We start from the raw sequence: 13971 nt of genomic DNA on the forward strand, positions 1-13971 counted from the left end.
GACCCGTCTGGGATTTCCTGACCGAGGGCAGCTGCCCCGCAGTCACTGCCAGCACCGGAAGGTAGTTCCACCAAGGCCACCAGACACCCAGAGTACGGGGCCACCAAGCACACGCAGCTCAGTTACACAGTGCATGTGAGTGAGACCAGCGGAGCCAGGCTTCGCCAACTTACTGCCAACACCATAGCCAGCAATCACGTGTGAGAACGAACACTAAAAATAGCTGCTGCTTAGATATTTATAGTAACTTGGAAGAATAGCAAGATCATTCCAGGATCCAAGATGTCCCCACATCTGGTACTACTTCCCTCTGGGACAATGAGCAGGACTTGCAAAGCTCTCTTCTGTATGGAAGAGATACAGTCAACATTTGGAACTTTTATTTTGTGTGGCAAGTAGAGAGGAGTATTATGCTCTTGAGTTTTGTCCCAGAAAACAAAAAACATGAACATTGTGAACTCAGAACCCCATAAAGAAAACTGAATTATGCTTGAAAGCAACAGAAAAACATATTGCTGAGTCACCTAGATTTCAGAAACTCTGGTCTATAACATTGTAGCCTGAATCGAAAATTGTTTTGCCCTGTACAAAAAAAAAAAAAGACACACAGGAAATAACATTAAGATTATATTCTCCTGCATCTATTCCAAGCCTAGCTGTTGAACAGCCTTTTATGATGCCCATATTAAACACAGCCTCGCAAATAATACAGATAGTTTTTCCATAGACCTTAGAGGCTATGAGTAAGTAATTATTTTTGCTATAGTAAAGTTATGCATATAATACCAGCCCATGCCCACTGGGCAGTTTTCTGAGAGCAATCATGGTTTGACTGCCTACATCTGTTCTCCCCCAGCCTCCCATACTTCTGTCTACTACTTCTTTGTAGAACAGAGCTGTGAGAAATCTGGATTTTTGGTTCTCTCATCACAAGATCTTAACTACAAGTGAGACCTCTAAAAAGTAAGACATCAACATTTTCTAGAAAATAGGTACATCTGCTAGATTGTCAAAACCTGAACAGCTTTTGACAACTTCTTTTCGCTTTTGCAGGGAACTGTTGTTTGGCTGGAAGAAAAAAAAAAAAATCCAGGTCCAATGACCAATTATGAACACAAACGGTTACTGTTCACTCAATCCAGCACAAAGCAGATTACAGTCAGGCTTTTCTTTTCATGGAAGAAAGCTTCTCTTAGCTCCCTCCACTTAGAAAGAAACAACTTTTATTCTTACATTTTCACATTTGGATACTCTGCCGCTCACCCTGCGGTGATAAATTCTCTTCTACTCTGTATGAGAGAGGAGCTGTTGATATCCTCAGGCTTGAGCTAAACTGATGCTCTGCCCTAATTTCCAACATTGTGAGATAGCACTGGCATAAACCCATCAGTTTGAAGTCAAATCACCAAGTAGGCTCAGATTTGAACTGGAAAGCCTGGAGCAGGTGTATGTGGCAACAGGACAAGCCAGAGCTTGTTGACACTGATTCACATCTCACTGAGACTCTCCACTGACTTTGGCACTTGCTGGCCCAGCCCTTAATCCTATAGTAATCCCATCCTGCAGTAAACACTGCAGAGAATGTTCTAGATGCTCTGAAGGTTAACTATTAAACTACTGAGATATTAACAAAGTATTTGTATAGTAAATTTCACACTGGCCTCCCTGAATATAGTCTGTAACCTTGATTATAGCTGTTAGCTTATCACTGGAAACTAAAAGAGGAAAAAAAAAGTTTAAAGCAGGGAATTTTAAAAACTGCTCTCACCCACCCACCCACCCACCAGCTCCTCTTGCCCCACGCTTGCCCTGCCTTTATGCACCTCTTAGCTGTGGTGCTGCCACCCATTCAACATACCCTACTAAAGCACAGCAACTTCAGAGTAACAGAGATTTTGGCTCTTTTCTTACAAAGCATTAAGAAGATTCTCAGCCACTGAATTCCTTAAAAATAATAGTGAAGAAGAGAGGAAGGAGAAGGAAGGAAATCAGTTTAGCAAATATCTTTGAAGTCAAAAAGAAATGAAAAAGTGAGCTTATGAAGCAAACAGAAGGTGTTTCACAGAAGAGACCCACACACAAGCAGGAAGAGTCTCCACCAAATACTCCATTACAAAGCAAAGATGTTGAAAATTAGAAGCTCTTTGAGAAAATAAAACTATTTGAAAAGAGAAACTCATCATATATGTTCTACAGAAACACAGTTGGAAAATATACTGCATTTTAAGAGGAAGAGTGTTTCTAACCGGAAAGTAATAATTAAGAGCAGGCTCAGTTTCTTCAAGTGCAATCCTCCTCTCGAAGCTTACTTATGTCCTGTACTAACTACTGCATTTGAAATAGGAGTGTTACATGTATTTGCTTGTTCCAAAAGCACACAGACCTCTGTGAACGTCATCTTTTAAACCTGGCTCCCAGATCCAATGCAGGAAGAAACTGAGGAAATTGTTAAGTAGCTGTATCTGCCTGTGAGCCAGGACAACTTGTGCCATTCATTCCAGCTGCTGCTGAAGCAGTGCCCCGTATGGGCTCCTGGCACAAAGATGCTCCAGTGCAACCAGCACTGCCCAAAGCAGCACATTGAGGAAGACGAGTCACCTTCCTTCAATAGGGCCTCATTTGGTACAACTGCAACACAGCTGGAAGCACACTTTTCAGGAGAGAAACACTCAGCAGGATGACAAAGGTTAGGAATATTAAAATGCTGAATCTTTTCACAGTCTCCACAGTGCATAACCTGTCATTACCAGAGGCAACATTCAGTCTTCACAAAGGCTTACAAAGAGTACTATTACTCAGCATAAAAGCAAAGGGTCATCTTTATTTAGTAGGATTTTAAAACAGATGAAATGCCTTGTCACAAAGCAGAGAGAATACACAGGAAAACTCTACTGAAGAACTTGTGAACAATTTCCAGATACTTTGCTTAGTTGTTGAAATAACTTAGTGTGGGCCTGTCAGGCAGGGATTTTCTTGCCCCCCTTTGGATTTACTTGCATTCAGAATTAAGAAAACATCCATAAACATTCTCAAGGAAACATTCAGAGGGATGAGTGGGTTCTGAAACTCAATATTTCACCAAGTATCAGATCAGTAAGGTGCCAATTCTAGCCCACCTTTGGCTTCTTCAGATATAACATAACAAGAAAGCTTGAATGTCCATTCTGAAAGTTTCTAATTCACTGAGCAACAGTATTTTGAAAATTCTCTGCCTTTTTAGCATTGGCTTGGACATTGAATTCTTGTGTGTTTCTTAGCAAGTTCAAAACATTAAAAGGTTGCCCTTCTAAAGCGCCCCCCCTCACCTTACCTGACAGTCCTCCCTCTACTCTTCCAGCAGCTGCAAACAAAAGGATCCTTCTGTAACAGTTCCCTATTCTCTTCTGCAGCACTATGATGCCTAAGAGCCCACTTTCTTCTTTGATGTCTAGTATTTTATGTACCTGAAAATAATTCATCAATGATTTTTTCCGTAAAAAGGTACTTCATACCTGTCAGAAAGAGACTACTGACTGAAGTTTGCGGAGAACCTAAGCTTCGCACACAGCTGCAGGACGAGCTTTCAAAAAACTACCTGGGTTACAGGCTTTTGAAATACCTCTCAGATTTGCTCAGCCTACTGGAGGGAATTCTCTATTTTCCTTCCATTACAAAGTCATCCAAGTCTGGATATTTGTAACCCACAGATCTAGCGAGTTTGTCCTAGTCGTCTAGTAGATGTTACAAGTCATTTTAATGCTGGCATGTCAGGTTTTGGTGTTATTCATTAAGGAGAGCCACAAGCTCTACTGATTCAGGTAGACAGTATTTCAATGGTTTATATTTAACATTTTCAAAGAAACCACAAGAAGTAGAAATTAAATTTTAAAAGGCTATACTTTTCTGTTGGAAGTGTATCTGCTAGAGACAATACACCAGCCATAGCTGAGTTACACAAAGTTTCCAAACAATCTCTTCAACTAATTCAAGAATACTCTTGATTTTGAGGAAGTGGCATGCAATTCTTAAACAATTAGACAATTACATTCATACAGACTAAAATCTGATGAAGAAGAAAGAAAGGTGAACACAGAGCAGAATGGGCCAGAAGATGGGAGGAGTACAGTATGAAGCAAGAGACGGGCCTCAGTTTCCAGAACATACCAATTGCCCACCCATGAAAAACCACCTTCCACAACAGAAGCCACAAAGACTGGCTATACCGTCTCAAACACAGACTTGGGCAGATTGGTTTTATTCTTTAGCATGTATCTGGAAGACTGAAGGTACTTCATGCTTGCATACTTGTGTGAAAACTTTTGAGACCTGTACTGTAAACAATAATAATTATTTTCAGCTTCACTTTTAATTAGGGAAGTGCCTAGAGCGCTGAAGAAAGGGTTTCAAAGTCTTAAATACAATGATAAAGTTAGAATATACAATGGACTTTCTGAAAATTCTCTCTTAATTCACCGTGGCATAATTAGGTGTTGCAGCTTTAAACTGTATGAATGATGACACAGACAGATTTATTGCAACACTGACAGAACAAGATAAAGCTGAAATTTGCTATTCTGTTTTACTTACACTGCCTTATGTTTAAGCTGCCTCTTTTTAAAAAAAAAGAGAGTATGTGAAATTTGTTATTGAAACAGGTATGGTTTAACTTCTGTGATTCTGTTTGCCTAGATAAATCGCTTTTTTAAGTGGTGGCTTTTAGCACTATGCCAGACACCATGTCCAAGTAAATCCTTGTTACACAGATCACTGACCTGAATCTACTGATACTTTTACAATCTTGCCTGTCAATCCAGCTGTCACGCAAGCTCATTAAGTCCCAGACATGAAGCATATGAATTTTAGTTGAGAAAAAAAAGTCACATAGCTTTCAAAATGGCCATTTAAAAACTTCTACTATTTCCTTTTCTCAAAAACAATGAAAAGCTATTTCTGTTTCTTTGAGACTTGATACCAAAAGCACAATCAAAACTATGTTCCTTTAAGGTGGGGGGAAAAACTGCACATACAAAAGGCAACTTAACCAACTGACTCCTACTTCTTAAACACATTAAAACAACTAATTTGTGAAATGGTTTGGTTTTTAAAAACCGTTTCAAGTTTTGCCCTGTTGCATTTTGATTTTTAACTATAATTTTAAGCCAGATTTAAATAACTGTAAGCCTTATATTACATTATGAACACATTACCTGTAACATAATAACTTACTATAAAAATGTTCTCACAATGGTATTGCTAAATAAAAATCACCACACTGATTTTTATGCAGCTATGACACCACTAGGTTTGCCACTTGTCAGAGATTTACGGTGTTTAAATAGATATGCCCTTCATGAAGCTGAGCCTCAGAAAACATAACTTGCAAGTTTCATGAACCCATCTTATATTCTCTATGTATTAGAGAAACTATGATTAAAAAAAGATGGGGTTATAGGGTTTGATTGTGGATTTTTTTTAAATCAGATGACAGAGCTGGATTACCAGCTCTGTGTGCAGTTTGATATCCACAGCTACATCAGGATGTAGCAGTACACATTTCGAAGAGTTGTTCCTTTTATTAATGGAAAAGCAGAAACTAGCTTTAGTTGGAGAGAGTGTTTGTTTTAAATACTCTCCTTTTTTGAGGAAGAGGCTTGCTTCAGCAGCTCAAAAAGCCTGTAGACACTGACTAAATACACAACTTCCTGGGTCAGACTTTGTTTTGTACCTCAGAAGCAAAATAAAACAAAATCCAGCCTAACAAAGTGGCAAGCCCAGAACTCATAAGGGTTAGCAGGACATTACTATAGCAACAAAACAATGGAAGGGATGGACTTACAGATAATTTATTATTCCTACCTTCCAAATACTTAGAGACTTTCTCCATTTGAACTGCCATATGGTAAAGAGAATGAACAGAAAGATGCAACATTTAGCTTTAAAATCATTTACAGAAATCAAGCCCAAAAAAATCTGGATTTGTGGTTATTAGTAGTATAAAGGAAGTTACTTGTCCGAACCTGAGGTTAGGTCAGATCCTCTGTTCTTTTTATCTTCTACTATTTCATAGAACGGGCCTATTACTTGTAGTAATTCTTCAACTTTGTCCGTCATTGGCATACTCTCAAGAATCTGTACAAGTCCAAAATACGGAGCATCTTATGAAACAGCATTTCAACGATACATTCAACTCATTTTAGAAACTGCTGGTCATTGTAAAACTCAGTAACATTCCAACACATCACTTAACACGTTATTCTCATATTTTACTTTTTTTAATTAAAGGTAAACAACATAAAACTGATTTACCAAACAAGAATCTTAATTGGCTATATTAACTTTTTTTTACGTGAAGAGAAGGGAGAGCTCATGCATTTGCCACCACTGAAGGACAGGCTCAGCACAGCATTAGTAGACCTTGGAATCTATTATTTCAGCAATTTCAAACTAAACCAACTCAGAGTTCAACAGGCTGCTGTTATCTGATGCCATTTATTTTATAGACAAGTCTCCCCGCCGAGAAAATGAAACAGAAAGACTTTTTTTTCTTAGAGGATTCTTCATATTTGTCAAACTCTGCCATCTCCAATGGAATGTAAGGAGCAGATCAGAAGTGCCCTACTGGGTCCATCTAAACCAAACAACAAAATGGACAGAATACAGCAAAACTGGGACAGTACAAAGCCAGAAGAGCAGCAAACTAGAACCAAGTTCTGCTCTTGAAGTCATTTGGAGCTCTTCCTTTGAAAAAAGTTTATTGATTTTAAATTACAAACCAAATACCTTTGGCCATCTGATAAGAACACAAAATCTTAAGTCTAAAATAGATTAAACAGAAGAGATTTAATGATTGGATATTATTTTAAAAGCATGCAACATTATTTTCCCATTCTAGTTTAAGTCATTTCAGCCAAGATTTATGCTGACAGCTTTGTTCCTCCTTCATCCTCTCCTTTTTTATTATTTTTTAAAAGAGGTAATAGATATAGGAAGACTCAGGTAGAAGCAAGCTAACAGCTACACTTTACCTCCTCCCCGAGAAGCGCAGCAAGAAAGCAACAGATGGAGGTACGAGTCGCCACAGAACATGCTGCTCAAAGGCACCAAGCACATCGCTAAGCAGCAGAGGCAAAAGCTACAGCATTACTGCACAAAGCAGAAGCTCCAGGCAGGCCAGCAGGTAACAAGTCAACACTTGCAAACCAATCAAGGATACCAAGAGACAACAATCCTGTCAAACTGCAGTTTCACTGCCACTTCTAATCTATTCAGTGTATATAATTCATTCTGTATTTGTTAGAGAGAAATGCTCAGTGCTCAGAAAACAGACCTGGGTACGAAGCAAAGACAGGACAGTTTTGTGATATTTTTTATTTCATTATTTTTAGCTTCGATAGCATTGAGAGAAACAATAAACCTATTCTAGAATAACACTTGTATTTGCTATGTATTTACTTCTATAGTCTGCACTGTAAACTTTCATATGTGCATGTCTATGATGTCTGCACATAACTGTTCTTCATCTATTCTAAACAGACCTCAGTATACTGTCTGCAACTTGGAGCAATTCTTAGAATCCTACCACACAGTTGGTTAGAGTTTTTAATTGCCAGCAAGAGAAAATACTTCCACAAACAAAATATATTGCTTACTTATACAGCCACTAAGCATAATATGCAATCTTCAAATTTGAAAGTGGAAAATAAGTTATTATGTACCCTGAATCACTGTTTTCTTTGTATGCCGGACAATTAATATAGGAAGATTTGTTTTAAATTAGAAACATCATATAGTGTTAACACTTATTTATTCTAAGATATCACTTATTTCTGATATAACAAAACAATATATCTGAAGTGTAAACTAGTTTAAACAGAATTGCAATAAAAATTTCAGAAATGCTACCTGGAAGATAAATTAACCTTAAACAAAATGCACCTGAGCTAGGATTCATCTTAGTTAAGACGTGTTTGGTCATTTCCCACAAGCACCTCAAAACCTCATCCAGATATACTCCTCAACAGCCGTGATTTTCAAGGCTACCACATGAAGGGGGAAAAAAACCAAACAAGTTTACAATGAAAGTATCTTGTGTCAGGGTGATAAACACAGTGTGTAAATGCCAGGGACACGCCCCAGGGGACAGGGCGGGAATACCGCAATCTTACAGAGTCTTAAACACAGCCCTGTGACACCAGTATACAGGTGGTTTTTTGCCCCCCTTAGACATGGTTACCTGTGCAACAGTGGAATGCCCACAGTAACACCACAAGGATTAGTGCAGTATGTGCTGATAGAACAACCCCGTGGATCCATTTGAAATGCACTTCCATTGCCATTTCAAGCAGAATCAATCGGGTTGGAAAAGCTGAAGCTGGTATTTCAAATGCAAGAGCTGAAACAGCACCACAGCATGGTAAACAGATTCCCCAGTTCCAAAGCTGAGCAAGGCAAGAAGGCATTTGCTCTCCAATCCCTATGTGTAATCTGGACAGAGGCAGAACATTTGTGCTTCATTCGAGTCAAGTAGACTTCCTCAGAGGAGGCTTACTAGGGTTTTTTTTTTGAACAAACATTGCAGTTTCATTTACTTTTAGTGTCCTGAACAAGCTTAAAAAAAAAAAAAGGTACTCTGCTGAAGTATTAGCACATTTTGAATCCAAGATTTGAAATGAAGCACTAAATCTTGCAGTACACATTTCAAAGGAATTATTAAAATGTAGTGGGATTTTTGACCAAATTAATAATATTTGGCTTCCTGTGTTTTCTGAAGTTATTTTTCATTTTAAAGCAGCTATAGTAATACCAGCAGGATCTAAATTACCAAAATTACAGATAGGAAAAAGAACAGTAGTCGGACTCAAGCTCCTTGGCTAGTAAGAGCTTTTGTTGTATTCATCACTAAACATGTAAAAAGTTCAATGTCAAGATAGCGGCCTAGGAGAAAAGCAAGTATATTCTGAGTAGAACTTATGTTTTCCCTCCTTGATGCTAATCTCATTATAGTACAATTATACTTTAATCCAGATTGACAGTAAATAATCTTTAAACTGGAAAGGCCACCTAGAAGAGCTCCAGTGAAAAGGGTTAGTTAATAAAACACAAGCAACTTTAATTCTGAATGTTTACTTTAGTTAATGCAGCAATTCTTGCTTAATATAGTAACTACAGTGGTTTACAAGTTACACATCTATTCCACAAAAGACAGACCTAATTACTCAATTCTGACTGACTGCAACTGTAACATACAAGAAATATTTTCATGACAAGTACAGAAAATTCAGGTTGCTGAGTTCTTCTCGAAAAATCAATGATTAAGTTTACCTATTTGATTACACTCATGTTTCCAGTCGCTCCTGAAGTCCTCCCGGAGGGTTGTTTTTTTCCTTTCCAATATAAGGATCACTTCTCTCAACTCTGAGAACTGAGGCAGTTTGCAGTAAATCTGCCTTTCTCTGTTCCACTGTTTTCCCCACTTCCCCCTTTACCATTATTTCAATAATTCACCTTCTTTAGCTCTGCCATTTAAGCTTCATATCAGCTAGAGCTCTCATGTTTCTCTGAAAACCACCCAAATCCTATAGCTTTGGAAGGAACTACATAATTTTATTCTCCCCACAGGCCAAACAACATAGTAGTGACAGTTCACATAAGGAATAACTCATTCAGAGCTTTGACAGCAGTAGTCAGCAAGAACCTCCTCATGTTCCCTAATTTATTTCTGGAACATTTGTTCTAGAGGATCCCTTCCACTCATTAGTAAACTTACCTTCTTCATTTCTTCAACATAGGCTATCATGGCTTCTTCTTTGGACATGTCTCCCAACGCACTCCAAGCATCCCTAAGAAAGCAAGCCACATACATTTTCAGTATCTCCAAGGCCTACTGCATTTTTTCAGCCTGGCCTTAAGTAGGTCAGTTACATAATGCCTGAAGTTTCTGTGATACAAATAAAACGCAACAACAATTCACAACTATTTTCCCATTTGAAGTCCAAATATATAATTTGCTAGGATAATCACACAGTGGTACACCAACAAAGAAGCAACAAACTGAACAGGCTGGGGGCTGAAGAGCTCCTCACTGACCAGCTACGATCTTGCACCTGTTGTTAACAAGCCCAAATACGAGAGACACATTTCTCCTTTGATTAGGGTGTTTTTTTTAAGACCCTCTGCTGCAGAAAAAGAACAGGCACAGACACTTCAGCCAGCACCTGCAAACAGTTGTCAGCAAGATAGAACTGGCTACAAGAAAAATCTGTCCTTTTAGAGTTTAGCAATTGGGGAAGGACAGATCAGTCCAGTAGGCAAATAGTTTAATCATCAGCCCCAGTTACCACAGCAGCTACTTATGACCTTAAAAAAAAAAAAAATCTCCCCCTCTCCTACTCAGAAAACTCCAATCAAATGTATACATATTGCACAAGGACTCTGACACAACACAGACTGGAATAAAACATTTCCTTACTCAGACTTGCACTTGATTTGACACTGTCCCTTCCCCTTGACAGAGTATTTGTCCCGCTTAGAGCAAAACCCCAAGGCTGGTGGCTCACATTCAGCTACAACCAACCAGGTGAGTGGAAGCCTACTGCCCTAGTCCTCTGTAGGGATAATCCCTCCATCTCCACCCTGACTTGGGGAGACTGGAAAGGGAGGAAAAAGAAACAAACAAACAAAAAGTCAAAGGAATAATTTCACAGATCCCAAGAAGACCATGACCATAAGGATGGCAATAATACTTGTTCTTCAGGACAAATCATTATTAAAATAAGCAAAGCACTCATATGGATTTTCAAATAGATCTTAGTAATGTGGTGAATCACAGGTCTTCCCAACACAAGGAAAATACAGACAGTGGGAAGTCCTGTCACTGAGCAGACAAACCAGAAAGACACGTAAACCACATCTCTCCCCAAGAGCTGGAAACTATATCAATGGCTGTCAATAAGCACTTATTTACTTCAGGCTCACATCATCCATGAGGACTTGAGAAGGAAGAATTCCAGACACTCATCCACATCACTCATTCTGCAGAGCACCTACAATTCCATTCTACAACATAGGATAAACACTGCAGAGGTGCCATGATGGTGCTTGCCCAAGAAAAATCTGCCCACCTGCAGAACCTGAGAGAAAGTTTTCACCTGCAATTCTGAGAAATTACAAATTATCTGATCTAGAAAGCTGGAACAGAAGACAGAAAACAAATTCAAGCATCAAAGGTTATGAATGTTCCTTTTTTTAGAAGAGAAACAAACTCATGAAACTCTTTCTTCAAGTGCCACTCTTCTAAAGATCTTCACTCCAAGCATACAAAACCAAAATAAAACAAAGCAACAACTCATTAAAAGTTACCATTTATATCTACCAATTGGATCCCAAAATCCAGGTCGTGGAATGTTACAGGGTCCTTGAGTTGCTTGCTTATAAAAGCTATAGAACTTGAGCATCATTTCATTCGTTGGCTGGAATGAACCTATTGAAAGTATTTTAAAATACAATTAAATTGTAATCATTAACATTAAGAAGTATTTTACAAGTTTGGTATTTCTATGAGAAAACAGCCTGTAGTTTGTTACAGCCTGATTCACAGCAGTACAATTTAAGTCAGTGGAGAACATCTTCACTTTACCTACTATGAACCAGCATCACTGACAACATTTACTTTACAAACAGCAAGTTTCAGATTGAGTGTAAGGGACTATAACCTTTAGCTTTAGTACTTCAAAGGTCAGACTCCACAATTCTAATTTAAAAAAGTAACATAAAGGTCCTTTCCAATCCCTAACATTCTGTGATTTTGTGAAAGCAAGCATCTTTTCACTCCGTTTAAAGGGATAGTTTCAGTTGCCAGTAAACAAAGTATCTTGCAAGTCACTTCACCCAAAACACTGCTTTCCACACTGATTTTGTTTACTTTGGGTATTTGACAGCACTTTCAATAACCGTTTCACTTTTCCTCCTGTTTTTCTCTTCTATCTTGTGGAACACGGTTTTGTAGAGGTAAGAAATGTAAATACAAAACTGTAACAGCTGGCAGGGAAGGTTCATAGCCAATCCATTAAATCAAACAATTTGAGGTTCAGTTCTAGTCGTTAGGAAAAGTTTACTGTGACCTTTATCTTAGTATCTCAACAAACCCAGTTTTACTACACTGGAATGAATTATGTATGCAATAACCAACTTTTTTTTCTTACTCTTATAAAAAAGACACGTCTGATTTTTTTTTTTTTTTTCCTTCTGTTAACTCTCTCAGCAGCGGGAACTCACGACAGCAGCTCCGAAGCCGTCTAGCGCTTCCAGGGCTTCGGGGAGGCCGAGGCCCTTCCCCGGCGCTCCCCACAGCGCGGCCGCTGCTGCTGACCGGCCCCTCCTTCAGCCGCCTGAGCCAGGAACTTCCGTCGTGGCCCTGAAGCCCCCGAACCGCCGTTTCTCCAGGCGAGGCTGCGGCAGCACCAAGACCGCGGTTTCCAAGCGGTTCTCCAGCCTTCGCCTGCTGACGGGCACCCAGCCCGGGGCGGCCCTGCTGCCCCAGCCCGCTGCGCCGCCGCCCGTGCCCGCTCGCCCCGGAGGCAGCGGCAGGAGAGGGGCCTCGCCTTCCCTGCCCCCGGGCCCTGCCCGCCCCGCAGGTGCCAGCCGGACAGCCAGGCCCCGGCCGATGCCCCCGGCCTGCCCCTCGCCGAGCCCCAGGCCGCACTCACCATTTTTGGGCAGGCTCTGGATCACCTTCACGGCCGCCTCGAACCTGGTGGCGTGCACGGAGCCGGTCTCCGCCATGTCCCTGTCCCGTCCCCTCACCGCCCGCCGCCTCCTGCTCGGCCACCGGGCCGCGTCCGGCGGGGCGGGTTCAATTCAGCCTCCCTCGTCGCGGCGCCTGCAGCCGACTGCACGGGAGAGGGGCTGAGGCGCGCCGGGCCAGCCGCAGCCACCCTCGGCGGCAGCAGGGCGGGGTGCCCCGCCGTGCCCAGCCCCCGCCGCGCCCGGCGGCCGCCGCCTCGATCCCCCAGCCCTGCCCTCCAGCACAGCCCACCCGGCACCTCGGACCGGCCTCGCTCCACAGGCCGAGCGCAGCCCGCAACACCCCCGCCCAGCCGGCAGCCCACCCCCACCTTCGCTCCGGCTTCAGGCGCCCATGGTGTCTGCCACAGCGGCGCCCGCCCCGCCCCGAGGCCGCCAGGAGCATGCCGGGAAACCGAGTCCGCCCGCCGCGCCCTTCGGCCGCCCCGCCGGGCCCTCACAGGTGTCCCCGCCGCCCGTCACCGCTCTGCGCCTTCTCCTCCTCCTCCCCTGCTGCGAGGGGGAGGAAATAGCGGCCGTGCGTAGAGCGCCGTTCGCCACGAGCGTGTCTGAGCTGGGGGTGAGGAGGAGCCGCTGGGCCGGCCTGTCCCTTCTGCTCTCCCGGCGCTGCGCTGGGGGATGGCCGGTTCAGTCCTTGGCCCTGAGAAGCTGCCGAAGTGCGGATCCCGGGGAGTTTCTCCCGTGTGGACTGAGGAAGCGGTTCTCTCCTTTCCCCCCTGTTTTATTTCTCTCTGCTTTCCTCCTCTCCTTACCCTTTCTCTTCCCTGCTTGTATTGCTACAATTGCATGATAATGACCCAGCGCAGGGCCACGAAGATGCTGGAGGGAGTGGAGCATCTCCCTTATGAGGAAAGGCTGAAGGAGCTGGGTCTCTTTAGCTTGGAGAAGAGGAGACTGAGGGGTGACCTCATTAATGTTTATAAATATATAAAGGGTGGGTGTCACGAGGATGGAGCCAGGCTCTTCTCGGTGACAACCAATAACAGGACAAGGGGTAATGGGTACAAACTGGAACACAAGAGGTTCCACTTAAATTTGAGAAGAAACTTCTTCTCAGTGAGGGTGACGGAACACTGGAACAGGCTGCCCAGGGAGGTTGTGGATTCTCCTTCTCTGGAGACATTCAAAACCCGCCTGGACGCCTTCCTGTGTAACCTCATCTGGGTGTTCCTGCTCTGGCAGGGGGATTGG

The 13971-nt window shown here is 42.0% G+C and overlaps 1 protein-coding gene across 4 annotated transcripts in view; it reads right to left on the minus strand.

Moving 5' to 3' along the window:
* The window catches only part of ACBD5 (acyl-CoA binding domain containing 5), a 30542-nt gene extending 17392 nt beyond the window's left edge, over positions 1-13150 (minus strand). The window contains exons 1-5 of one of the 4 annotated variants that reach the window (XM_065628772.1): positions 13092-13150; positions 12684-12866; positions 11338-11458; positions 9746-9818; positions 5997-6108 (exon numbers count right to left, since the gene is read on the minus strand). In XM_065628772.1, the coding sequence (XP_065484844.1) occupies positions 5997-6108; positions 9746-9818; positions 11338-11458; positions 12684-12759 (382 nt within the window). In that variant the 5' untranslated portion in view covers positions 12760-12866; positions 13092-13150. Of the gene's footprint in view, positions 1-5835; positions 5869-5996; positions 6109-9745; positions 9819-11337; positions 11459-12683; positions 13050-13091 lie in introns of those variants that run through there. The other 3 variants (XM_065628776.1, XM_065628774.1, XM_065628775.1) reach the window with 3 other exon arrangements.
* Between the last annotated feature and the right edge of the window lie 821 nt (positions 13151-13971).

The sequence above is a fragment of the Caloenas nicobarica genome, chromosome 2 (genome assembly GCF_036013445.1).
Source record: "Caloenas nicobarica isolate bCalNic1 chromosome 2, bCalNic1.hap1, whole genome shotgun sequence".
Classification (NCBI taxonomy): Eukaryota; Metazoa; Chordata; class Aves; order Columbiformes; family Columbidae; genus Caloenas; species Caloenas nicobarica.